Source organism: Suricata suricatta, chromosome 1, assembly GCF_006229205.1.
Source record: "Suricata suricatta isolate VVHF042 chromosome 1, meerkat_22Aug2017_6uvM2_HiC, whole genome shotgun sequence".
NCBI lineage: Eukaryota > Metazoa > Chordata > Mammalia > Carnivora > Herpestidae > Suricata > Suricata suricatta.
In genome coordinates this window covers 39,442,261-39,469,542 of record NC_043700.1, presented here as the reverse complement: position 1 = coordinate 39,469,542, position 27,282 = coordinate 39,442,261, and the positions used below count along the sequence as shown (strand labels likewise).

At 36.2% G+C, this 27,282-nt stretch overlaps 1 protein-coding gene across 2 annotated transcripts; it reads right to left on the bottom strand.

The window, feature by feature from the left end:
• Window positions 1-2,970: 2,970 nt before the first annotated feature.
• On the bottom strand, window positions 2,971-27,002 carry ATP6V1B2 (ATPase H+ transporting V1 subunit B2). Of its 2 annotated transcripts, XM_029936940.1 has the most exons (14): window positions 26,831-27,002; window positions 20,560-20,615; window positions 15,350-15,448; window positions 14,504-14,597; window positions 14,297-14,374; window positions 13,707-13,846; window positions 13,057-13,158; window positions 12,615-12,712; window positions 11,870-11,993; window positions 10,195-10,345; window positions 8,267-8,349; window positions 6,928-7,032; window positions 5,261-5,390; window positions 2,971-3,253 (listed from the first exon to the last, which is right to left on the bottom strand). In XM_029936940.1, the coding sequence occupies exons 1-14, from the start codon at window positions 26,964-26,966 to the stop codon at window positions 3,114-3,116; spliced, it is 1,536 nt and encodes a 511-aa protein (XP_029792800.1). In that variant the 5' UTR covers window positions 26,967-27,002; the 3' UTR covers window positions 2,971-3,113. The 2 variants fall into 2 exon arrangements, with proteins under 2 accessions (XP_029792800.1, XP_029792803.1); XM_029936943.1 differs by lacking the exon at window positions 14,297-14,374.
• Between the last annotated feature and the right edge of the window lie 280 nt (window positions 27,003-27,282).

The following is a 27,282-nucleotide window of genomic DNA, read 5'->3' as shown; positions in this document are numbered from 1 at the left end:
TACCAATTTTGGTTTGTTTTGATTTATTTTTATTTCAGCGTGGTTCCTTATAGTCCCCAGGCTAATGTGTAGCCCCTAAAACACCATTTGGTGTTTTGATGAGTCACTGATTGTCCTGCTGCTGCAGGTAATAAGTGTCCCCATTCTGGAGCTCAGTGTTTAGCCAGAGCAAGGCTGTTGAAGAGCTGCTGCCCTCTTGTGCAAGTGAAGAATACAACCGCTCAAAAGTTATAAAGAGGCACTTGAGGTTCTTGTCAGCTCCTATAACCCCGTTTTACCTCCCCTCAAAAAGCTTAACTTTTTGATATAAGCCCTGAAATTCCTAACTCTAGCCCTTCTGGGCCACTCCTGCTGATGATACAAAGCTCAGTGAGTGATTAGTTACTGAAAGAGATTTCTTATTATTTCTAAACATAATCACCTGTTCACTGTTGCAGGGCTTCATATAGAGAAAAGGGCAGCTGAAGACACTACACAGTTTGCTTGCACTAGGTAGGTGTTCAGCCCCAACTTGGTAAAAGGATTTGGAATAAAACTACAGTTGGTAGCTAAGTAAGGCACATAACTTTCATTTTTAAAACCCAACACACAATGCTTTGTTGACCTCTCAGACATCTGAAAATAAAACAGCTTAGTGAGGTATTTATTACATTAGTCTGAATACATTTTTTTACTTATATGAAATCTCACAAAATGGAGTGACAGTCAACTGCAAGGAATATTTAATGAGTCATCTAGTTAGCCTGGCCTTTGAAGACACTTTTTTTCTTCCAAGATAGTTTAAGTCGACTGAAATATTTACTTTTTTTTAAAATATAGTTTATAAATATAGTTAAATATAGTGCTCTTCCCCAGAAGTGCCACTTTTAAATTACATAATTACTGTGAGGGTCCGTGTTAGAGTCTCATTTTAACTGGCCCTTTATTTAGGTCTTATCACTGGCTCAAAAAGGTACATTAAGAGGCACCTGACTAGCTCAGTCAGAAGAGCATACAACTCTGGATCTTGGGGTTGTGAGTTCAAGTCCATGTTTGGTGTGGAGATTAAATAACACTTAAAAAAAGGTACATTAAAATTTCCCACTAAAAAATACCAATAGGGGTACTAAGTCAATGTTTCCTAAGTATTATGTAATAATAATCAGTCAAATCTGCCTCAATAAGGGTTTGTTAATAAAAGTATCCTATATGAGTGCCCACCAGGGACCAGGCACTGGTTCCAGTCCTTATAAAAACCCTAAAAGGAACACAGGCAGAGTCAAATTTTTAAAAGACTAAACAATATCCTATGAATACTGGCAGAACCAGAATTAGAACACAGGTCTACCAAGTTCTTGCCATGATTGAGCTCTTCCTCTACATCTCCTTACAAATGCCTTGAATTGAAGGGGAGAAATAGACGCCTCCATGATACCACATGGTCATTAACCACCATGTATTCTTTATATTCTGGATGTCTATTTAAGATACTATTTGAAGCACGTTTTGGTTTGCTTCGATATGTATTTCATTTTCTACTTATCATCCTTTCATTCATTGCAGACAGGGTCTAGTGGTCTTAAAAATGTTTGAAACAATGCTATAGAACACTTATAGTAAGCCTCAAGCTTGAATCAAAATACAGTTATGTTGGAAGATATATTACTGTGGAAAGAGTCTGGAAGGGTAGAAAGGTCAGCCTGAAGACAGAAGGATATAAAACATGGGCCATGTCCCTATGACACAGGAGGCTAGTTCACAACACTGGTTATGATGTTCAAAACTAAAAGAGGTGATTATATATTATATATCCACTTGTTATTGCTTTTCTGATTATAAGATACAGAGTCACTTGAGGTAACTTCCATTTAATTTAACATTTATTTTCATTTTATATCCAGATGTCACATTTTCTACATTAAAATATAATCATGCTGACTCCCCCCACCCCCTACACCCTCAGAGAAAAAAGTGAAGAATTTTACACAACTTGAAAGATGGAATGCACAGAGAAGTTGCTTTGCACCCAAGTAACAAAGAACACAAAGAGACCAAACAGTAAACATGGCAAAAGTGCATAGAAGATAGTTCAGGGCCCACAGCAGGAAGGAGCAAGAATTAAAAAGCAAAAGCTTTTAAATACTATCACTTGTATCACAAGATTAACCTGAAAAGGCAGAGATGGGTCAGAAAACAGGACCAAATAGGGGATCTTCCAAAGGCTGCTCTCTAACAGAGTTTAAAATATCCATACACAGAAGAGCTTTCTCCTCCCCACCTTGCCCTCAGCATCTGGTACACTTTAGAAACTTAAACCACTGTCAGCATGTCAGAATGCAGAACAGATATGCGTTCTTCCTTCTTCTTGTATTATGCCCCAACTCTTTCCCAGCAATAGTTCTATTAGTTATTTTAATTATGACTCCTCTGCAGGGAAACCCAGTAAGGATCATTAAGACAAGGCATGTCACTACTATCAGACTAATGCCAGCTGTGCAAAAGCTGCAGGATTCTGTGTCACTCAGAGAAAGAGAGAACAGTAAGACACAGGAGTCCCAACTCATATGGACTAAAAACAAAAAGGAAACTCCTTTTCTAATCTAGTCATTAAATAGGAAAAAGGAGGTTGACAGTAAAACCCATCTGCTTAGAGCAGCAGCACATACCTACGGGCATAGAAACAATCTAAAAACAAATGCTCAGGGAAGAGGCTTCTTTTAGACCTAATCCTGGCCCTAACTTAAGAGTTCAAAGCATTGTAACTTAAGAGAGTGATATTCTTGAGGGGGCTGAGAGATAAGGTCGAGGAGACCCAAATAATGAAGACATCATTAAGCAAGTAACTATACTATGTACAAACATACATATCAGAAAGAAAAATTCACCTCCATTCCTGTAGCTACTTTAAAAAGAGCACTGATGATCAGGGTTTTCTCAACAGAGGATATTTTAAAATCTGTTAGAAGTTTAAAACATTGCAACACTGGGGCAGTAGGTTACCTATTCTTTGTTTTTAATTACAGGGCAACAAGGTAAACTCCAACACAGAGACTGGAGTTTGGGGGAGTACAAAAGGAATAAAGAAAACAGAACCAGTATTTCACAAGTGTATCGAGCCAGCGATGAAGTAGCAACTAATGCTTTGCAGAGTCTCGAGGATAAAATTCACTCAGGGTGCTCTGAGGGATTCTCTTCAGCATTTCTTTGGGGAAGATTCGGAGCAGTTGCCAGCCAATGTCCAAAGTCTCATAGACAGTGCGGTTTTCATAAGGACCTTAGAAAAAATTGAGATTGAATGAGTAAAGGTAAACTACTTCCCACTTATCGGTGTTATTCATTATTTATGCCACAGTAGGGCTATGAGCGTGAAGTATTAACAAAGGAAAGAGAGACAGAGCAGTTAGGTCTCCTAAGACTGGAAGCAACCAAATGTCTAAATGAGGGTACAGACAGTTAAGTGCCATCAGGAATCAGTGAAAAGGGAGAGAGGCCTGCAGGCAGAAAGGGCAGTCTAGTATGTGGGGGACAACTTTTTAAACAACTGGGTAGGATCTAAATACCTGGAGCAATGGAAACTAGACCCAGTGTTCTATCCAGAGATTAATGAGAAACACTTTTCCAGGAACAGAGGATGAATTTGAAGGTTAGTACATACTGAGAAATCCTTAAATGTCAACTTAATACCCTGAATAGGTAAGTCATTTTCAAAGTTATTACTAATTATTTTTAATAGTAGAATCACTCTTATCCTCAAATAAATTTTGTATCTTGCTTGAAGAATCAGAGAGAGTGGCTGGAGTTCTGGGTTCTTTTCTCTACCAGAAGAACTTCATTTTTATCTTTTAAGGTAGTATGATTTTGCATTAAAAAATTTATGAATATTTTTGGGCATTTAATGTTAATAAAAATGCATCGCATATACAGAAGAGTGCACAGGTCTTAGGTGTAAAGCATGATGCATTACTCCCAAGTAAACACATCTGTTGTAAGTACCACTGAGGTCAAATATAGAACATCAGCAGGTGGCAAGGAAGAGACCAATCAAAACAGCTTGAAACTCTACAAGTGCTATGTAATGAAAACCACTATATCCTTTTCACTAGAGGAACAATCAATAAAATTAGTAATAAATTTATTCTAGCAATGAGATGTAGGGAGTCAGGAAAAGTAATGAAAAAGCTGGCACTGACAACTAGGATGATGACCTTAAGATTCAGAATGTGGTCAGAGATCAGTAACTTCCACATTACACAAGAACTTGTCCCCATTCAGATCTAGTGAATCAGAATGTGCAACTTAACAAGATCCCCAGTTGATTCAAAAGCATCTTAAAGTTTGAGAAACACTGGACTAAGGTACTGTAACAGAAATGAAACCAGAGATGGATATCTTATTTATTAAATGCTTATCCATTTACTTTGAGAGAGCATGCACAAATAGGGGAGAGGCAGAGAGAAAGGGAGAAAGGAAACTCCAAGCAAGCTCTGCGCTTAGGATAAGACATTTTAAATAAGAACACCACAAATTAATAAATATTTGGTCACTGGAGAATCAATGAATAAAAGTTAAGAATAAAGCCCAATTACTGAGCTTGGGCTAAGTAGGACAATGCTCATGCAAGAGACAGACAAACTGAAAAGAGAAATGCTAGGCAGGTGTTCAACTTGAAAAAAACCCTGGGTTCTGACTATGCTAAGCCTGAGGAGATGGCAGCATAAACAAAAGTATACTCATTGGCGATGTGGAATTAGAGCTTCAGAAAGAGGATGAGGATCCTATATATTTGACTATATTTGATCCTATATATAGCAATTTAGTCAACAAAACAAGAAAAAGTTAAAGCCAGGGGGAACAAAACGCACAGAAAGGAACAGGGAGCTAATAAGCCTCTGAGAAAAGTTAAAGAGCAGGAAGATTAGAAATCAGAAAAGGAGATGAAAATAAGTTAATCAGAAAAGCCCCAAACCCCCAAAGCAAGAGGTTGAGACCATTGCAGAGGGGTTAAGAGGAAGGAGAACCAGCAGTGGAGGAAGCAGAGCAGAAAGCCAGGTGAAAGGGAGGGAAAAATTCAGATGGAAGCTGAACAGACAATGGAGTTGAAGGCAAAGGGGAAGGAGCCTGAGGGTTAAGTGAAAAAAGACATGACAGGCAGTTGCAAGAACCTCTTCTCTAATCAGAAGGAAAATCATGTAGGGACCAATGTAAATTCTCTTTGACTGGGAAAGACGTCTTCAAAACTATATATGAGGTTTTTATATTTGTAAGAAAAAAGTCATCTTACCCTGAGCAATAAAGTTCCTCTCAAACTTCTGCAGGAATTCCAAGTAAAGAAGATCATCTGAGGTAAGGGCTTCTTCTCCAACTACAGCTTTCATGGCTTGTACATCCTTACCAATAGCATAACATGCATACTAAAGAGGAAAAAAGGTTTATATGAATGGAGATAAGATTCTATAAATGTTAACAGTAATCTAGGCTATATATTAAGATTATTTCTACAGTTATCTTCATGTAAGAGATCACAGAAGGAATTTCACATTATTTACACACATAATTCATATAAAGTCATCTGAAAGCATCAGGAAGATTTTATCATAAAGTAGTCTCGCTGAGAAAGGAGTCTTCTGGCATTCAGTCCATAGGCACTACTAGTACTCTCTAAAACACACACTTCCTCAACATTTGATGAGCTTACATTTTATACACCATGTGAAGTCAGAACTCATACCATGAAGAAATCCATCTCAAAGTTCAGAAAAACTATTTGTAGTAGGAGTAGTTTTACATTTTCTTTTTTTATTATTATTGAGAGACAGAGAGAGATAGCACGAGCAGGGGAGGGTCAGAGAGAAAGGGAGATACAGAATCCGAAGCAGGCTCCGGGCTCTGAGCGAGCTGTTAGCACAGAGCCTGAAGCGGGGCTCAAACCCACAAACTGTGAGATTATGACCTAAACCGAAGTCGGATGTTTAACGAACTGAGCCACCCAGGCGCCCCTCTTTTTTTTTTTTTAAAGTTTCTTTATTTATTGAGAGAGAGAAAAAGAGGGAGTGGGAGGAAGGGGAGAGGTGAAGAGGGAGAGGGAGAGTTCCAAGCAGGTTCCATCCTGTCAACACAAAGCCCAATGTGTGGCCTAAACCCACAAACTGTGAGATCATGACCTGAGCCCAAATCAAGGGTTAGATGCTCAACTGACTGAGTGTCTTCCAGGCACCCCTAGGTTTATCATTTCTAGTTTAAGGTCAAAAGTATTTTTTTAGGGGCACCTGGGTGGCTTACTCAGTAAGCATCTAACTTCAGCTCAGGTCATGATCTCATGGTTCCTGGGTTTGAGCCCCGTGTCAGGCTCTGTGCTGACAGCTCAGAGCCTGAAGCCTGCTTCAGATTCTGTGTCTCCTTGTCTCTCTCTCCCTCTGCCACTCATGCTCTTTCTCTGTCTCTCAAAAATAAATAAATGTTAAAAATTATTTTTAAAAAAGTATTTTTAAAATCTGTGCTTGGTGTACGATCTACAACTATAAAAAACCAAGGACTTCACAGAATATATAAAGCTGTATGTATCCTTTAGCATTCTGATGATTGCTTAAGATCTTAAGGAATTAGAGTATCTTTTCAGGAATAATCTGTAATTATTACTAAAATTACTAATAATAACTTAAGCCTTATGGCTTTTTTTTTAATTTAGGAACTATCTTGTACAGCATTAGACATGGGTTTCAAGAATATGATTTTTAACCCCTTGGCTGTCAGCATCTATCCTTATGGGAGAAAAAAGGCCTGCTTGGTTCTAATGAATGAATATATATTCCACATGCAACCTTTACTAAAATTCTACTTGGATTGGGAGATAAGTACAGTGATAGAGGAGCAAGACAAGAGGTATAAGACAGCAAATGGACTAAAAGTTATTCATTTCTTTAAACCCCATCCTTAAGAGAATATACATACCAGCTGGTTAGATACATCAGCATGATCCTTTCTGGTCATACCTTCTCCAATAGCAGACTTCATTAACCGTGATAAAGAGGGCAGCACATTAATAGGTGGGTAAATCTTGCATAGAACATGAGGGAAAAAATTACATTTAAGTACAATATTCAAGATTTACTAGTAGTAAAGAAGCATTTTGAAACTCATTATCCCTTAAATTACATAAGACTGCATTATTCGTTAAGTTCTAATATGGTTTCCTAGTAAGAAAAGGAAATGAGACTTTACGGCATAGTATTTTTTTGAGAATCAAACTCAAAATAAAATCTACAAAAAAATAGTACAAGAGTTTATTGAAAAACTGCAATTTTCAACATCTGCCTACAGTATCAAATCTAAACAGCCTTCTAAGCTCTGGTTCATATAATCACATACAAAATAAAAATATTAGCTAACAGTTAAGTAATTCCACCTAAAAGCTAATATTGAAGCCACATCTATTATAGAACCATCAATCTTTTTTTGATTATTCAGTCATTAAAAAAAAAATAAAGGAGATATCTTGCCATTTATAACATGGATGGGCCTTGAAGGCATTCTGCTAAGCGAAATAAGTCAGAAAGAAAAAGATATATATTATTATGTTCTCATTTATATGTGGAACCTAAAAAACCCAAACCCAAAACACTGTGAGCTTACAAATACAGAAAAGAGACTGGTGGCTGCCTGAGATGAGCACTAGGCCAAATGGGTGAAGGGGGCTAAAAGATACAAATTTCCACTTACAAAATGAGTAAGTCATAAAGATGTAATCCAGAGCATGTGTATAATACTGTACTGCATATTTGAAAGTAGCTAGGTGGGTGGATTTGAAAGTTGTCATAAAAAAGAAAAAGTGTTTTGTAACTATATGTATTGATGGATGATAACTGGACTTACTGTGATCACCTTGCTATATATATATATATATATATATATCAAGTCATTATTCTCTGCACCTAAAACTAATATAATGTACTGTCAATTAATACTTCAATAATAGAAAAAACTATATTTTTTGTATTAATAAGATTGGTAGATGACACTATTATGGAATATAATACCCAAAAAAGTTCTTTGAGACCACTGATCCATTTTTAGACACAATAAAGAAAAGTGGAAACTTCATTCTTAATATTGGCATTTTTATCCACAATAGGATTTTAGTGTATAGAAATGACAATTTTATAGCTGTATTATAAACAATTCAAGTTGACATTTTCTAACAAAATAATTCTTAAAAGCAAAGTCAAAGTCACTAAAAAGTAACTGAAGAGTAGATTTGTAAGCTTTACAGCACTGCTCAAATATCAAATACCTGTCTATTATGCAGCTGTCTGTCCACATAGATCTGCCCCTCGGTAATATATCCAGTCAAATCAGGGATGGGGTGAGTGATATCTACCAGAGAAAGACAAATGACATTAGTTAAAATGTCCATACCATCATATGAACAAATCCACAGAAAGTCAGTGTGCACTGCCTATAGCATTACATAGAATGGTGCTCTTCAGAATAATTTTCTGTGATGATAGAAAAGTTCTGTATCTGTGCTGTCCAATATGGTAGTCACCAGCCAGACGTGGCTACTGAGCACTTGAACTCTGGCTAATGTATGCAAAAAAACTCGATTTCAAATTTTATCTAATATTAATTAACTTTAGAGTTTAAACAGCCAAATGTAGCTAGAGATGATCATATTGGATGGCATTATTTACAGAATTGCAGCAGTTAGTTATATGCCATGTATTGGGCTGCATTCAGAAAAAGTATCATTTCTCCTAGTTATTTCTCCCCAAAATATAAATAAAATTCCATTTTAAACACAAAGTTCCCTGGCAAAGGTTTACCAATTTAATATATACTAAGAATATGCTTAATTCATAAGGTATTTCAGGTGGGTACACACCATTTCAACACAGAAAATATAGGAATGTTAGACAAGCAAATCACAACTATGCAGGCAGCACCAAAAAGTTCCACAAAGCAAGATGTTTCTAAGGTGGTTAAACTGCATAAAGTAATTTTGTAAGCACTTTCTTGGAACAATTTTCATGCGAGAGGCACTACAGTGTGAATTATAAATTCAGACTACCTGGGTTCTAAAGTTATTACTTCTTAACTTTAATAGGTTATATTACCTCCCTGTGCCTCAGAGTAGAACATTTACCTGAAAGTTGCCTGAAATATTACCTGAAATGAGGTAATATTTATAAAACACTGAAAACAGTGCTTGCTTACAGTGAGTTATTGCTGATACTGATAATACCTTATAAAAGTGCTTTTTGAGCACAGATGTAAGGACAAAAAGGCAGTAACAAAAGAGGACTACTGAATGGTTTCACTCCCAAGCATACGTTCAAATAGGCATGGCACACAGAGTCCTTTTTTTTTTCTTAATTTAAATTCCAGTTAGTTAACATACAGTATAGTAATGGTTTCAGGAGTAGAATTTATGATTCATCCCTTACAAAGAACACCCAATGCTCATCCCAACAAGTTCCCTCCTCAATGCCCATCATCCACCTAGTCCATCCCCTCACCCACATCCCTTCCACCAACCCTCAGTTTGTTCTCTGTAGTTAAGAGTCTCTTATGATTTGACCCTCCCTCTAAAAGAGTCATTTTTAAGCAGCCTTTGATGATCACTCTGTCTCTAAAGTTTGTGGCATTTCCTATTTATGCTCTTCATTTGGTTAAGCTACCTTAAATTAGTGCACATATATAAAAATATCCAACTAGACTGAATTTAAAAAACAAAGAGTTCCTTATATCTAGATCTGTGTACCAAAAATAGCAGTCACCCAATAGTAATAAATGAAAGCTGAAAATTTTAATTTCAAAGAAAATTGTTTTACTTCTCCCACAAAAGGATGATAATTATGGGCAGTTATCAAATGAAAAATTTCATTTAGAAACAAATCACTAAACTCTTGAAGGATAAACTCTCAAAAGGATTTCAACTCCAAAACAAATGAACACAGAGGAAAAAGACAAACTAACCAAGAAACAGACTCTTAACTATAGAAAACAAACTGATGATTGGGGGTGGGGAGGAGGAGAATCGGATGGGTAAATTCTACATCTGAAAATAATACTGCACTGAATATTCACTAGCTGGAATTTAAATAAAACGTTTTCAGGGGTAAAAAAGAATTTCAACTCAAAAAGGTAAATGTTCTTCTGTTTTGGAATCAAGTCCTTACAGTGATTAGGTTTCCTATAATCCAAAGACCAAAAACTTACCATCATTAGGCATGGTGAGAATAGGGATTTGAGTAATGGAGCCATTTCTACCTTCCACTCGACCAGCACGTTCATATATTGTGGCTAAATCTGTGTACATGTAACCTGGGAAACCTCTTCGACCAGGAACCTCTTCCCTGGCTGCTGAAACCTGAGAGTAAGTCAAGAAGGGGAATGTCACAAACAGAATATGAAAAGTAAGCTTAGTTAGAAGACATTTGCTTGAACATGCCCAATTACAAAGTTGAAAGTATCTTCTTTTAATTTCAAATACTGTCTCTAGAAGATGATTTAAAAACCTAGCAATACAAGTTCAGATTATTCTGAACTGTCAAAAATATTGACAACTGGGGACCAGAAGGGTTTTTTTTTTTATTACAATCCTATCACCATAATGCAAATCTTCAAATAGCTTGCTAGAAAAAAAAATCTGCTTGCAATTTTATAAATCAAAGGAAGTTATTTAAAACTAAGAGAACATCTTAGTTCATAAGATTTATTTCATGCCATGGATCATGCCATATTTACATAACCTAATGCTGAGACAGTCAAAGGGAAAGGAAATACATACCAGGGATCACTTGATACAATTTAAGTACTGTATTTAATCCTCACAACAATCCTATGAGGAAGGTAATGTTGTTAACCCCAATTTACAGTTAGAATCAAGGGTTGGCTAAATAATTTCCCATGATAACAGAGCCAGGAGTCTATTCATTGCACAACATAAAATAGTTATAGTCTTTCTCTTAGAGACATGCACACTACAATATAGGCATATATATTAATCTACAACTACCAAGAATTTTAAACATTAAACATTAAGCCCAACTTTAAGGTACCACTTTAGCACCTTCAAATGAGTGTGCTACAGCAGTGCTCCTCAAACTGTGGTCTGCAGACCAGTTTTTATCAATGTGCAATGAGATAACACAGAAAGTAGGATAAGTATTTAAAAAACTATGATGACAATCTGACAGAATAACCTTAGTCTGTTAAACTAGTAAAAATAAAATTCTAGGTTTGTAAATTGTGTATTTTCTTTAAAATATACACTTTGCTAATAATAACTCACTTTAGTTGTACTTTAAAAAAATACTGGTCTGTGATGGATACGAAAAAAACATCCTTCACTGAAAAAGCACTACAGTAGAATGAGATATGGTGATGGATCTTAGGCAGTTTTAAGAAGCTGGGTATTTACACAGCATTTCTCTTCAGAAGTCCCTTTTTACATGTTTAAAAAAGTAACTTTCGCAAAATTTCAGTAACTTGATTAGAACAAACATCCCAAACTCCTGGCTGGTACCTGCAAGAATCTTAATATTGCTCCTAAAAACAAAGTTTTCTGAAGGAAAATGTTCTATAGAGGGTACTATCGGAGTATGCTTTTTTTATTTAAATACTAACATTATTAAGAATGAAATTCTGAAAAGCATTACAAATTGACAATCTGGACAAAGAACATCCTGGGAGAGTAAGTGAATAAACAACTTGCATCATTTGTTCTCTTTTAGAATCAAGTCTTAAATGCATGTTTTTGTTTCCAATTAAGGTATTTTACTAATATATGAGTGATGAAGCTTAAAAAAATGAAAGAAAAATGAAAACTTATACTGAGACAAGATAACTCAGAAAAGTAATCAAAAGTAATCCATCCTGAGAAAAATGTTACCTCTCGAAGTGCTTCAGCATAAGAACTCATATCTGTTAGGATAACCAACACATGTTTTTCACACTGATAGGCCAGAAATTCGGCTGTGGTTAGAGCCAAGCGAGGAGTGATAATTCGCTCAATACTGAAATGGAACAGTAAGTCCTTTGTTACTCAAATAAAAAGGCCAAAGACAAAATAACATGATTCTGGAAATAATAGCATAGTTTCCCTTCAAAGTTTTAAATAGACTGTGGAGGATAAAGCAATTACTACTTTAAAAGTTCTTAAGTAAGCAATTATTTTATGTATTTTTATAATAAAAATTACTTAATGCTACAAAATCACATTGCTTATTTCAGAAATGGGCCCATAATTTCTCAGAACTATATTGTTCTCAAAACAGAGACAAACAGACAGAGGTAGGGAAGAAACAGGGGAGGGGCTAGGTTTCTCAGGTAAGAGGAGAAGATCACTTACTGAGTATGGATTAGGTACTAGGTAACATATGTATCTCACTTAAAATACACAACAGTATGAGACAAGTATTACTTATCCTACTTTATGAAGGAGAAAACTGAACTTCAAAGCCTAGGTGATTTACCCAAACCCAAGTTAGCAGCAGGAAGAGCTGAATTTAATTAAACACAGCTCTCCCATCCCTGTCCCCATGTTGCTTTCACTGTTACATTTTGCTACCCTAGACTTAGGAACATTTTTGATCTGAAGCCTGGATGAACAGAAAGAAATAACTCTATGTACTTACGTAGGGTCATTAGCCAAGTTCAAAAAGAGGCAGACATTGTCCATTGAGCCATTTTCTTCAAAGTCAGATTTGAAGAACCGGGCAGTTTCCATGTTTACCTAAATAACAATGACTTCATCAGTGCAGGAAGAAGAAAAATTCTCAGTACTTATTTCTGATGAAGGGTAGGCTATGGATCTACACTGTTCCTTCTTTTAAAGTTTCAAGTACCCCCCAAAATTTCACAAAAGCCAACAGAGTAAACAGCCTGCTTTGGGCATAAAGAAAATTCTCTTAAATTTTGCAGTCAAGTGCTAAACTTTAATCCTGAGTTTACCCAAAATGCCAGACTGCAACTTCTCTACCTAGAGATAAATCCAATAACCTATGTGTTGTTTTCTACACTGTTCTAATACGATAAACAATTTTATATGTCATATTAAAACAAAAAAATTATACTTACACCCATAGCAGCAAATACAATTGCAAAATTTTCCTCACTGTAGTCCACTACATCTTTGGATTTCTTTACCAAACCAGCCTGGCGACAGATTTGAGCTGCAATCTGATGACAAGTACAAAATAACTGAGCTGAAATCTAAAATAAAATTTCTACAAGAAAATCGCTTTTATCCTAAACTTTTTGGAACTGGAATTATAAATGAAATGATGTTTTAAAGGACTTTACCCAAAAATGTTTTTGTACTTTTTGCAAAGATTTGTTAAGAATGAGCATATAGACTTTACGCATGGAAGAATGTTGAGTACTGTGGAAATGGGTACTAGGTACAAGTGAGTAATTGCTGAAAACCCTTTATTTGGTTTCCTACCAACAGTGAAGCATTTGGAAATTCTCCCTTATGATGCAGCGCCCTGGTGGCTTGGTCGGTTGAGCAGCCCAACTCCTGATTTTGGCTCAGGTCATAGTCTCACAGTTTGTGGGATCGAGCCCCATGGTGGGCTCTGCACTGACAGTGTGGATAGAGCCTACTTGGGATTCTCTCTCTCCCCCTCTGCCATTCCCCCCACTTGCACGCACAAGTTCTCAAAATAAAAAAACATTACAAAAAATTTCCTTTTTAAATTTCACACAAAACAGATCCTAGTTCTCACCTCATTGTGTGGTAAGCCAGCAGCAGAGAAGATTGGAATTTTCTGCCCCCTAGCAATACTGTTCATGCCATCTATGGCTGAAATGCCAGTCTGAATCATCTCCTCTGGATAGATTCGACACTGAGGATTGATAGGCTGGCCTAAAGTATTTCCAAAAGACAAAATTTTAATACATTAAGACTACAACCATGTAAACCATTTCTTTCTATTATTAAAGAATCAGTTATTTTTGAAAACCTGAAATTGTTTAAGTAACTTTTTCATTAAGTAATATATCCAATCTTTTGAACACACAAAATATATGGTAGCAGAACTCAAGTTCCTAAATTAAAGGTATAGCAAATAAAAGAGAAATCCTAGTTTCAAAGTCCTTTACATTTGAAAGCTATTTATATTTCAGATATACCCTAGTGATATTTTAATATCTTAAAATATTCTATACAAAATTTTAAGATTTCTAGAAAAAATTAAATAAACTAACATGTACCATATTGTTTGTCTACTTAAAATATCCAAAAATCACTATCTGACAAAGGTATAAAATAGAGGCTATTTTTTTCAAAACACAGAAATCCATTTACTGCCCCTACCCATGATGTCAAGGAAGTCTTCAGCCAGTACAACAGGACCTCTATCAATAGGTTTTCCTGATCCATTGAATACCCTGCCTGTAAAACAGTAATAAGACAGCACAGAGTGGACTGTGACTCAAGTAGTCATAATTTTTAAGAAAGACTCCATGGAAATATGTTTAAAAGAAAACAGATCTCTGGTCAGAATGCGTAACATCCATTTACCAAGCATATCCTCGGACACTGGTGTTCGGAGAATATCCCCAGTAAACTCACAGGACGTTTTTTTGGCATCTATACCTGAAGTCCCTTCAAATACCTATTGAGAAAGAAAAGTAATCAGAAGAGTAAAAGGAATTTAGATCATAAGTACTTAAATACTATTTTTGTCTGTAAAACAGCCCATTTAAGGTAAAATTATCAATTCATAGTATTTTCATAACAAACAGAGAAATGTCCTTGATGAACCAAGGCCAACTTCTACACAAAGGTTCATGCCTCTAGGCCAACTCTATCAAGCTAAGAATGTTGCTTACATTTTTAAATTGTTAAAAAAAAAAAAAGAAAGAAAGAAAAGAAGGGAAGAATAAGAATATGCATCACAGGCCTTATGTGGCCCCACAAAGTCTAAAAAATTTAGTACCATAGTCCTTTACAGAAATTCCACTGACGCTTGCTCTTTATTACTTTTTAAAGGAACATGTGATTTGAGAAAACCGGCACTTCCACATTAAAAACTAGGTATTACAAGAGACAATGTAAATAAACAGACTCAGATTTTGTTTTAGTTTCATCCCATAAGGTACAAATTCTGTCTTTTCATCTCTCTCCCTCCATGTGATTATCTGCTTTGTTTTATTTGGGGGGGGGGGGGGAGGCCATTTTACCAGTGGAGCTATTAGGCTGGAATGGATATAGATGGCTGACATTTGGGAAGACAACAAGAAAAAATTTTTTCTCCCAACAGCCATTAATCAATCTCTAAAGATATACTTAATAATTGCCAGAAAAGAAAAGAAGTGTCCCTTAATGTTTTTGTTCAATTGACCAGGTTTTGAAAATGATGCTTACCTGAACCACTGCTTTGGAACCACTAACTTCTAGAACTTGCCCACTTCTCCTCGTGCCATCTGGTAATGTCAAGTGGACAATCTCAGCATATCTGGGAAACTATATAGGAAAAAACAAAAGATCAATAACCAACTTTTATAAGCTCTCCAAATCCCTCTATATGCTTTATCCCCATCATAGCATGTATGCATGTAAAATCTCCCCATAGGTATATACTGAGAGTTAGTAACATCCTCAGGTAGTTACATCCTTTAAACACTTGGTACTTGGCACATAAACTGGTAAACACAGCATAAGGTACAGATTAAGGTCTTAAATCCATAAAAACACAGCAATTAAATTTTTCTCCTCTGTGTATATGTTTTAAACTCTGAAACTAAAGAAAGGCACAAAACTTACAAATGACCACATTCCCACTATTCAGAACTGATGTTTGCTTGTACTCACCTTTATGCTTTGTGGGGAGGGGATAAAAATGCCAACTGAAAATAATCACTCTTATAAGAAGATAAATGTTCCCCTTTCAAATTCTCCTAATTAAGTATGTATGCTTCTTCCACTTTTAATATTTTATTTCCTTAAGTTAACTTCTTTTTGAGAGACAGAAAGAGAGTGCAAGCATGAGTGGGGGGATACGGAGAGGGAGAGAGACAATCCCAAGCAGACTGCGTGTCAGCACAGAGCCTGCTACAGGGCTCCAACTCATGAACTGAGATCAAAACCTGAGTCAAAACACTCAGAGGCTTAACCGACTGAGTCACCCAGGCACCCACCACCACTTTCAGTATTTTAAAATGCATATTTCCCAAAAATATATTTTAGTGTCTTATTTACATAAATGGCAACATACTAAATATATCATCCTGCAGCCTTTCTTTTTCTTCACTTGACCTTATGTTTTAGATCTGTCATAATACTTACCTCTTATTAGCACAATCTATTGAAAACTGCATCACTCCCTGTGTGATATTGGGAAAACATCTGTCCATTGAACTATGGTGTACCACTGATTTTCAAACACTCTGAAAATTTTTATTTATTTTAATGTTTTTATTTAGTTTTAAGAGAGAGAGAGAGCATGTGAGAGGGGAAGGGACAGAGAGAGGCAGGCAGAGGATATGAAGCAAGCTCTGTGCTGAGAGCAGAGAACTGATGTGGGGCTTAAACTCACGAACCATGAGATTATGACCAACCTGAGCCCAAGTTAGATGCTTATTAACCAACCAAGCCATGCAGGTGCCCAGAAGACAGTTATAATCATGGAGATGCTAACATGAATCTGTGGGCATCTCAGAATTAATGTTAAAACAAAACAAATGTAGTTAAAATCAAATGACACCACATTTTATTCAACATTATTCCAAATTTACACTATTACAAATATGCTACAAGAGTATTCTTGCATACGGCTCCTCATACAAGTGGGTTTTCCATAAGGTATTTGGTTACCAAGTGGTGGGCTATAGACTGTGTCCATTCTCTCTAAATTTTCCTATTACTCTACAATCTATCAGTATACAAAATTATCTTTCTCCTACATTTATGCCAATAAATGTTTTATTATTGAGCATTAATTTTTGCCATTCTGATGAAGTAAAAAACAGCATCTTTTCAATATGTATTTTCCTGATTCTTCTAATATGGAACAGTTTTATATATCTCTTCACTTTTCAAATGGATCTGTTTTTTAATATGTAGAATATTACAAGCACTGGATATTAATCTTAAGTATGTGCTTCCACTGTTTCTTGTCTTTTAAATTTATTTATGGTATCACATCAAAACTTTTTATGTAATAAAATGAACTGTCTTCCTTTATGTAGTTGCCTTTTGTGTTTGGTTTAGAAAAACCCTCTAATCTAAAGTCATACAAGTAGTCTTCACTTTTGTCTTCTAATAAGTTCTTCAGGTTTAGGTCTTTAATCCAACTGGCTTTGTTTGTGGTATCCAATTTTTTCCTCTCATTTTCATTCTTTTTCACAGAGAAAGTCAATTACCCCAATAATATTTACTAAGCAGCACAAAATGTCCCCATTGACTTGCAACACTGCTTTCATCATTTACCAAGTCACACTCTCCAGTGTGACAAGAGTTGGTTTGGGGGAGCTTAATTTTGCTCCACTGATAACAATTGCTTATGTCTACACCAAATCTTTATTCATAATTACTCTCTCTCTGATTCTGGTGCTTGGGTAGAATCAGTATCTTTACCATTCTGAGTCTTTTCGTTTGTGAACATGGTATTTCCAATTATTTTCAGTCTTCCTTTTTATTTTCCAACAAAGTTTTATGGTTTTCTGTGAACAATGAGTTCTGGCACATACAACACTCCTGATTTCTACAGACTGATTTTTGTATCCAGCAACTCTGTGTTACACTACTGTTTCTAGTAGTTTGCCCACTGAATGACTTGGGTTTTAGTTAACTGTATTAATAAGAAATAATGACAGCTGTGCCTTTTCCCCCTAATACGTTTATATTCTTATTTCTTTTAGCCACAGCACTGGTTAGGTTCCAAGTACAAAGATGGATAGTAGTGGTGACAACCAGGCATCCTCAGCTTGTTCCTGATTTAAATGGGAATGTTACTAGAGTCTCTCCTTAAGTATGTTGTTTGCTGTAGGTTATGATAGATATCCTTTAAGAGGTCAAAAGTTGTTCTACTCTTTATTTCCAAAAGACCTTCTTTGTTTTTTGTTTTGTTTTGTTTTTCTAAAGAAATGAGTTAACTTTATCACTCTTTCTTTATTTAGAGGAGCATAAGCTTTTTCTAGTTTAATCCATAAATGAGCTGAGTTAAATTAAATGACTGATATATTTCCAAACATTGACTTAATTTTGTATGACTGGGACAAACTGTACTTTGTCACAATTTTGTTGACTTTTTACATAGTTATTTTTGCTAATCTCCAATACACGAGTATATTTTTAATAAAAATATATTTCTATTAAATATATTTATATATTAAAATATATTTATTTCAATATTTAATAAGTTATTTAAAATCAGGGCACCTGATTTTGGTCAAGCGTCTGACTTCAGGTCATGATCTCACGGTTCATGAGTTCAAGCCCCACGTCGGCCTCTGTGTTGAAAGGAATCCTGCTTTGGATTCTGTCTCCCTCTCTCTCTCTGCCCCTCCCCTGCTCACACTCTGTCTCTCTCGCGCTCTCTCTCTCTCTCTCAAAAATAAATAAACATTAAAAAAAATTAAAAAATAAATACTCCTGTATTTATAAGTGAGGATAATTGTCTTTTTTCTTTTCCAGTATAGAAACCAAAAATGTGCCAACTTCATAAAATGAATGGAGCAGTCTCCATCTTCTATTTTGACACAATTTGTATAAGATTATCTGTTCCTTGACCTTTAAATTCTAAACAAAAGCTACTCTAAATATAGTGTTATAAAGCCATTCCTACAACTACATATAAGTACCAGTTTTTCCTTAGCTGGAGCAAACATTCAATGAAATTTTTTTATCGCTCTTAAAATTACTTCCTAAAAGATGTTTTCTAAAGTCCTTCTCAGGGTGCCTAGGTGGCTCAGTCAGTTAAGCGTCTGACTCTTGATATCAGCTCAGGTTGCAATCTCACGGTCTGTGGGATGGAATTCCGAGTCAGGCTCTATCCTGACAGCGGAGCCTGTTTGGGATTTTCTCTTTCCATCTCTCTCTGCTTTGCCTCAGCTTGGGTGCATGTACATGCTCTCTCTCAAAATAAATAAACTTAACAATAAAAGACCTTTTTGTTACTGACTCTCATAGTATCCCACACTTAGCCTTCACAGCACTTACTAATTAGATATTTATATATATGTATAATATCTGCTTCTCCAACTACATGATGCTCCACGGGGGAGGACTCACTGTTTACCCTCATATCTTCTTGTTCTGAGCTCAGCACTTAACATAATTGAAATGTGAATATTTTTAATTGTTTTCAATAACATATTTACTAACAAAAAAGTTTCGTATTTTTAAAATGAGCCAAAAATGTTATCTCACAAAGATAGGGGGAAAAAAAGGAGAAATAAAGGATTAAAAAAACCCAAAAAATGAAGAAAGCCTCCTATCTTTTCTTCAAAAATGAAAGTGTAGGCTCCGCTCTTTGACAAAACATTAATGGGCACCTGCCTACAGCCTGCACAAACTGAGTGCAATAAATTAAGGCTTTAAATCAAATTGCAGACTAGCATGAGACTGTGGTCAGGAGATAAGTTTGTTATGCTTAATCTTAAGGTTAAAATTTGTATAGGTACGTTTTCATTCATAAAAATATAATCTTAGTGATAAAGCTGAAAGACCATGCACTTTGCCGTTTCTTTGAAGAAATGTTTTTCAACTTATTTTCTGCTTCCAGAGGGGTCACATGTTAAATATTCTCTCAACAAACTAGTAATTGTGTGCCTCTTCCCTAATCCACCCCCAAACCAATACAGAATTATTGTTCTAAAGAGCATACTATATAAATTATTTTCTTGGAAAGTATTTTGATCATAGAGCTTAGTTAGGTAGGAGGCTTTTCCTAGAATATTCAATTACAGTCTATATTCTATGCCTCTTTTTCTATGATAACAGTAATAGTGTTTTTAATTCTTAAGTATAGGTGTACCTAAATAACCATTATGTAACTAAAGAACCTTACAACAAACTGAGTAAGTAAAAACTGTTCTTTAGGGTTTCAATCACTGTTGAGATAATCTGTTTGTATTTATTGTTACTTGAAAACCCGTGTCAGGCCCTCAAAGATAAAAGTAACTTTTATTCACTTAAAGATCTTAAAATTTAGTAAAGAAGACAAATACTATTAACAAATTAGTATAACACATAGCAGTCTATGACAAGAGCCAAAAGATATCACATAGCTAATAATAATCTACAAGTTATAAAACACACTCATAGATCACTGTGGTTTTTCTTCAATAAACCTGTGAGGTAAGATTGACACTGCAAAAAAAATATATTTTTTTTTCTTAATTTTTGCAGATGAGGGATTATAGGTCACAAACAGAATCCACAATAGACCCAGCACTGGAATCCAATCTTCTGTCTTTCGATTTTAAAACTAGTCTCCTAGATAGACAGCACTGACATTTAGACCAAAGAATGGCTTAAAAATCATAACATAGAATTTAAAGTGTGCTGAACAGGACTTAATGCCATGTTTTTTAACTACGTAAATGGTGAAATGATAATTATAGTGGTGTTACCTTAACATGATCTAAGATCACTAGTGGACCATTGACTCCTGATACTGTCTTGTACGCTGGAAAGAAACACAGAAGGGTCAGCGTTAGTCAAATAGGACAACAACCTACAATTGTCTCTGTAGTATTACCAAAAAGCTCCTCTCTCTACTGCACCTATTATATATAATATGGAGAACTGAAACAGTTAAAAATTTTTATTGAATTTATGAAATATGCCTGTGCCTATACAACTTTTAATAATCCATTCTCATCCCACCAAAAACATTTTGCATTCTTACTGTAAGTCACTTTATTTTATGGACTCAGGACACAAAAACAAAGATGGCATAGAGGGGCAGAGCTCTTTGAAGAGTTCCCAGTTTTATATGAAGAAGGAAGAGAGTTAAGGGCCATAACAGAGGTAGACAGAGGGTTTGTGGGAGCAGAGGAAAAGCCTATAAGTTCTTACCTCAAAAAGACAATGTAATGCTTTAAATAAGAGGTGGACTTAGCTAAATAGATAAGGAATGGAAAAGAAGGCCTTGACAACTTTAAGCACAAGTGACAAAACTTAAAAGGCAATGTGAGAAAATGTAATCTGTGAGGTAAAAAGCCATAATTAAAGGATGTCATAAAAATTACAGGGAAAAGAACTTTAGGAAGAAGAGGAATGGGCAATGGAAGAGGTCAAATAAGATCTTTTTTTTTGTATTTTTCTACTGCAAATTATTCTTTAGAAATAAACTACCAGCCTATAAGGTACAACCCAAATCCTCCATGTTAGAAAGGAGCCAGCTACCCTACATCAACAAACATGTAAAATGTAATGATATTTAGGTACAAAACAGACCACTCAGGAGACAGTAATTCTAATATCAGAATTAACTAAATTTCGTAATCAGAACAACTGAAAATGAAACAAATGTTGGAAGAAAACTTAATACAAGGCTTTAAATACACTTTAAGAACCTGTCATCTAACTGAGAATTTTTAATTTGTTTGATTTCTTGTGAGGTCTTGGGATAGAGATTTTTGGCATAGATGTGGATTTCTAAGTATGAGGAAGTCATTTAATATAACTAGAGTGTCCACTCAAGGGGCTTAAGAACTTGAAAACAATTTCTTCAATCAGGAAGCAAGACCCTGGGACAAATGCTGGGAGCAGGAAAGCACTATTAGGGGCACTTGTCTTCATGCTCAAAGGACATTTAAACCTGATACCAAATATTTGCTTGTAATTGTAATTATCTCACCCCAGGGCCCCAAATGACTTTCCAAACCTTGTATAATAAAAGCTAAGTCACAAATTTAAAAAGTTAAGTTACTTGAATGGATGATAATGTAAAGGAATTATTCATTCCCTTTAAATCACAGAAACAGAAAAACAGGATTTTTATGAAAATCCTCCCCACTATATGAAAATAATCTGATAGTTCTAAAAATAATTCCCACTCCTAAAAAATTTTGTTTTTCTCATTTTGAATGAGTTTGAGCATTCAGTTTTTCAATGACTTTCTAAAATTGCTATGTGGAAATGCAAAGGGAGCTACATCTGAAACGTGTTTTCCTAGAACACTTTTAAAAACAGCTTTTAAAAATATAGGAACATATTTTCAAAACCTTCACTTAAACAGTCAGGAATAAGGGTGTCAGCTGGTGGGGTGGGGTGAGGATCTAGTTTTGAGATTCAGAGGCAACCGGTTTTTTGTTTTGTTTTGTTTTTTTTAATGTTTATTTTTGAGAGTGAGAGAGAGAGAGCACGCGGGCACACAAGAGGGGCAGGGACATAGAGAGTCAGAGACACAGAATCCTAAGCAGGCTCTAGGTTCCACGCTGTCAGCACAGAACCCCTAACACAGAGCTTGAACCCAGGAACCCGTGAGATCATGACCTGATCCCAAGTCAGAAGCTTTAACCAACTGAACCACCCAGGTGCCCTAGAGGCAACTGTTTTGAATAAAATGCAATCAACCAAATTCTTCAGATTCTGAAAATTCTCTCTACCTTTTCACCAAGATTTTCATCTCCTCTGAACTTTTAGCCTCAGCAACAAAAGATGCTTCAGAATCTCATGTTTAAATTCAAGCTCATTTCGAATTATGAAGTTTTGTCAGTCACAAGCAAAACCATGACCAAGAAAAAGAAAATCTAGTCATTGTTTTTGCTGGAAATGGTGAATCAAGTTAACTTTTATTACAGAAAATTCTACTTCATCAAAAGCAGTCTCTAAATTTGCAACAATGTATGTACTTTAAGAAGCCTACAAATAACCATTCAAAATAATTATTTATTTAAAATTTTTGAACATTTATTAATCATTAAGAGATGGAGGCAGAGCATAATCATGAGAGGGGCAGACAGAGGGGCAAACACAGAATCCAAAACAGGCTCCAGGCTCTGAGCTGTCAGCACAGAGCTGACGCATGGCTCGAACCCATGAACTCTGAGATCATAATGTGAGCCAATATCAAGAGTTGGATGCTTAACTGATTGAGCCACCCAGGCACCCCAAGGATCTGAACTTATATAGCCAGAGTGGCTTGTTCTTTTAACTCTGTACTGCAGCTCAAATTCCAAAAGTGAACTGGCTGTTTTCTGTACACTCTTGTAATTATTAGCAAGAGTTATGTAGCTATACCACTCAATTCATAAGTCTGCAACGTTAGCTATAAAAAAGTAAGTTATTTTTGCAATTTAATTCACTGGACAATACTTCTCTTGTGTCATTACTACTAAACAATCTTTCTACAATGGCATATAGCCACTAAAAGAGTTTTTAAGCAGAGAAGGGACTAATGGAGATGCTTACTTCAGCAATTTCCCCGCACTACAAAGCTTGAAAAATGCAAGGAGACTACTTCAGATACAAATCAGAGCATAAGCAACATCTTGATTTAAACTGACACATACAAACTCAATTAATAAAGGCTATAACCCTAACTAAATGAAAATATTACCAAACTTTACTTTTAGAGAGTGCTTCACACTTAAACAGAGTGTCTTCAAAGAGGTTACCTCATTTCAGATTCACAAAATGCTGCTGAGATCAGCAAGGCTGATATAGCCCTCTACACTTAAGCTAAGGTTCTGACAAATTTGTCACTAAATGGGAGAATCAGACTTAGAATTGGATTTTTGGTTTGGCTTTTCTCCCCCTAATTCTAAGGTTGGTATTCAATGACCCTATATTTCTGAACTTAGTCTCCTATTATATAATTTAACAAATATAGCGGTGAAACAGTTCCTAAGCATTTTGACTACAAACAGGTACGTAAGACAGTTTATATATACCAACTATAGCTCTGTTCCATAATAAAATTATTTAAAAATAAATACAAGCAGAGAAAATGATACCAAACACTATTTTTTAACTCTCAACAGTATTTATCCAACCTTCCTCATCACTACCATTAACAGCCCAAAGCAGAGAGAACAGTTGAGAGTAAGGCTGTCAAAGATATTAAGCTGCTCTACGAAAAGTCAAAACCCATTCACAAATTATATAAACATTTCTATTTACCAAAATATTGACCACTCTTCTTATGAAAATTCCCAGATGAGTAAACTGGGTCTGCAGGAGATATTCAGAACTTCTGACAATATAGATACATGTTTACATTATATCTTTTATCTTGAACTATCAAGCAGGTAATAAATATTTATGAAGTAATATTTTAAAACCATAATCTACAAAGGTTTTAAGAAGCACATATTTTGTCAGATGACATCCTCTTCCTCCAGCAGGATATGAGATTGTTCAACACTAGTAACACCACTTAATGATTGTGAAATTTCCAAAGAGAAAATTAGACAGTGTTGCATAATAGGAGATCCAGTGCCCTAGCCTCCACCTTATTAGCAAAACAAAAACCCCAAGGAATCATCTTCTATTGTGCAAGAATAGTACAGATCCACACCCTGACAGGTGGATACTGAGAGGTTCTAGAAAAAGGCAGCTAATAATTCCTTTACTTGACTTTTCACTAAGGCAAACTCTTCATTATGAAATAAGAAACTTTTAGTTCTGATCTAAGGTCTGAAAAACAATGGAGATTATCTAATTGAAAATGTTCAGTGTCTAAAATTTCTATATGTATTACTGAATTTTGTTCACAATTTAAAAGAAAATTAAGTTTTCTTTCCTTGTGACTTTAGAAATTCAACTCAAGAAATTAAATTCAAGCTCAAGATTACTTCAAGGCTGCATATCTCATTTTCCATTTCTTGTTAATAGACCCATAATTGTGAAGTTGTTTTAAAACAGGATCAAATTTTTACAGTGGAACTGCCAAATTAGTTCCACTCCTTTATTCAAAAAGTACACATTAAATTACTGTAAGAACATATCACCTAAGATGGTATAATCAATCTTTATAAAAACTAAAAAGCTAATCAATATTTATTCAGAAGCAATTAAAACTGTGGAACTAGAATCAAGAATATGGTAATGTAAGAAAATAATAATATTCAAATGTAGTTAGCTGTTAGCCTAATTGGGTATCATTTATACTTTTTATAATAACCCAGACACAGAAGGGCAACTCAAACAAGTGTCCCAACTCCCTACTCTGATTCCATCCACATTAAGAATCTACTAAACTATTAGAACAAGGGGTTTAAAAAATGGTTATCAAACAATTACAAGACACCTTCCATGTGTCAAGCACCTTGTTAGGCACTGAGGATACAAAAAGGATTCCTGAGGTCAGTTTTAAGAGTTATTTTGTAAAAAGTTGGTCAGAAGCCATCTCTGGATTTCTTCAGTCACTGGCAAAGCAACAATGAATAGTGAAAAACCATATTCATCTCTCTTAAAGACTAACAATCATGTTTTAAACAATTTTATTATTTCAGTCGATACTCTATGAATTGACAGTGAATGAATAATTATATGGTAACTGACTACTGCACCCTTATAATCTTCTCCTAGAAGTCGCATATGTTTATCTGCTCTACCCAGAAAAGCAAAGCATGCAAATGCAAGTCATAAAAGAGAATGTGTAATTGTTAGGTATAAATTTATTGTCAAAATCTATATAAGAATGTAGTATCTGTCAATATCTTGAAGCATTCACTTATATAAACCTCCAACAGGCATTCTCTAATTAGATAATTCTCAGTGTAAAAAGCACATTTTAACAAATCATGGAATCAACTGTATTTTCCTTCTTCCTCTCACTGCAGTGCTGTCATATGACCCAGTGACAGATCAGGATGGGATTAGTCAGACTGGAGAGTGCCTAGACGGAAACCCTTCATCTAAAATTTTTTTAACCAATGAGCCGCCCACAAACATACATTCTGGCAATTAACCAGTGCAAATACAGTCTCACCACCTTGGGAAACATCAGGTGCTTTCCCAAGTTTTAAAAAGAGTCTATTTCCAGGGCTAATGCCCAATTCCTAAGGAAGCTGGGTGTTTTACAATCACAACACTTAAACATGCATATGATATGCTTTGCACATATACTATATAATATGGGCAAAGCTGCCTGGCTTCTCCAAGATATCCTTGCACTCCATTCTGTTAGGTTTAACTCCTTAATAAATGATGAGATAATGGTAGAAAAGGGTCCAGAGAAAATTAAGAAATGGAGTTTTAATTCCTGCTCTGCTAATCATTAAGTGTTTAAAGTCTGGAAGTCGTGTATCTCCCAGACCGTAAGCTCCACACTGTAAAATGAGAGCGTTAGGCTGTAAGACCTGCAGAGTACGTTTCAGCTGTAGCATTCTCAGATATCAAGGTGTCATCCTGTACAGGGAGCAGCCTTTCCACAAAACCTCTCCCTCTTGCTCTGGACTGACCTCCATCAAGAAAAGGGCAGACCACATCAGCGATGGCAATAGTCTTCCTCTGCAGTAACTGCAGACCAGCCCTTAAGGTATACACCGGGGAAGGGGAGGGAGAAGAGGCGTTACCTAGACCCTACATATCCAAATGAGGTCAGGGATATATTAAGACTGAAGTCACAAGAAGCTGCCTTCCCTTAGAAAGAGGAAGCTAAGTGCCTGGATTAAGCTCCAGTCTAGGGAAGTTGAAGAGGGTGGGGCAATTAGCCTGGAGCTCACCAACCCCAAGAAATAATTCTTGTCGGTTCTCTTGCCCTCAGCCTACCTATGTTAAGAAAACGTTAGGCACACTCAAATCTCCTTCTAAGGACAGACTTTTGGGTTAGGGTAGGGGCGATGAAGGGGAAAAAATAAATCCCCCCTCCCCCGCTAAGCAGGTGAATGGGAGCAAAGCACTGGGTAAGGAGCAAAAACAGGATTTGTCTTATTCTCTGATACTCACTGAGGCGAGGCTGGGAAAGGTAGTTCCGACTAACTGCCAGCGCTTGTTCCCGAGATCCCACCACCGGCCCACTGGTGGGCATGGGTAGTTCGGGTGCGGCCCCGTTCACGATTCCCCGCATCGCCCGCAGCGCCATCTTGTCTCCTCCGTCCCGACTAGCGCAGCAGCCGCCCCGCGCAGGCGCAGATATAGCAGGGGTGGACTATGCGTCTGGCTCCGCCCACGCGCTGCGGGGCCCTGGCCTCGCCCCGCCCTCGCCCCGCCCGCTTGGCTGCCAGCTTCGTCGCTCACCGCCCGCAGCCTTGTGACTCGGGCTCTGTGTGGGCGGGGCTGAGTCCGCGCACTGGCAATAGGAGCTGACCAGCGTGCTGCGAGGGAAGGCGCCGGCCCGGAGAGGGAATGAGAAGCGGAAGTGGGTACCCCAGAAAGAAAGGCAAGATTTAAGAGAGGAA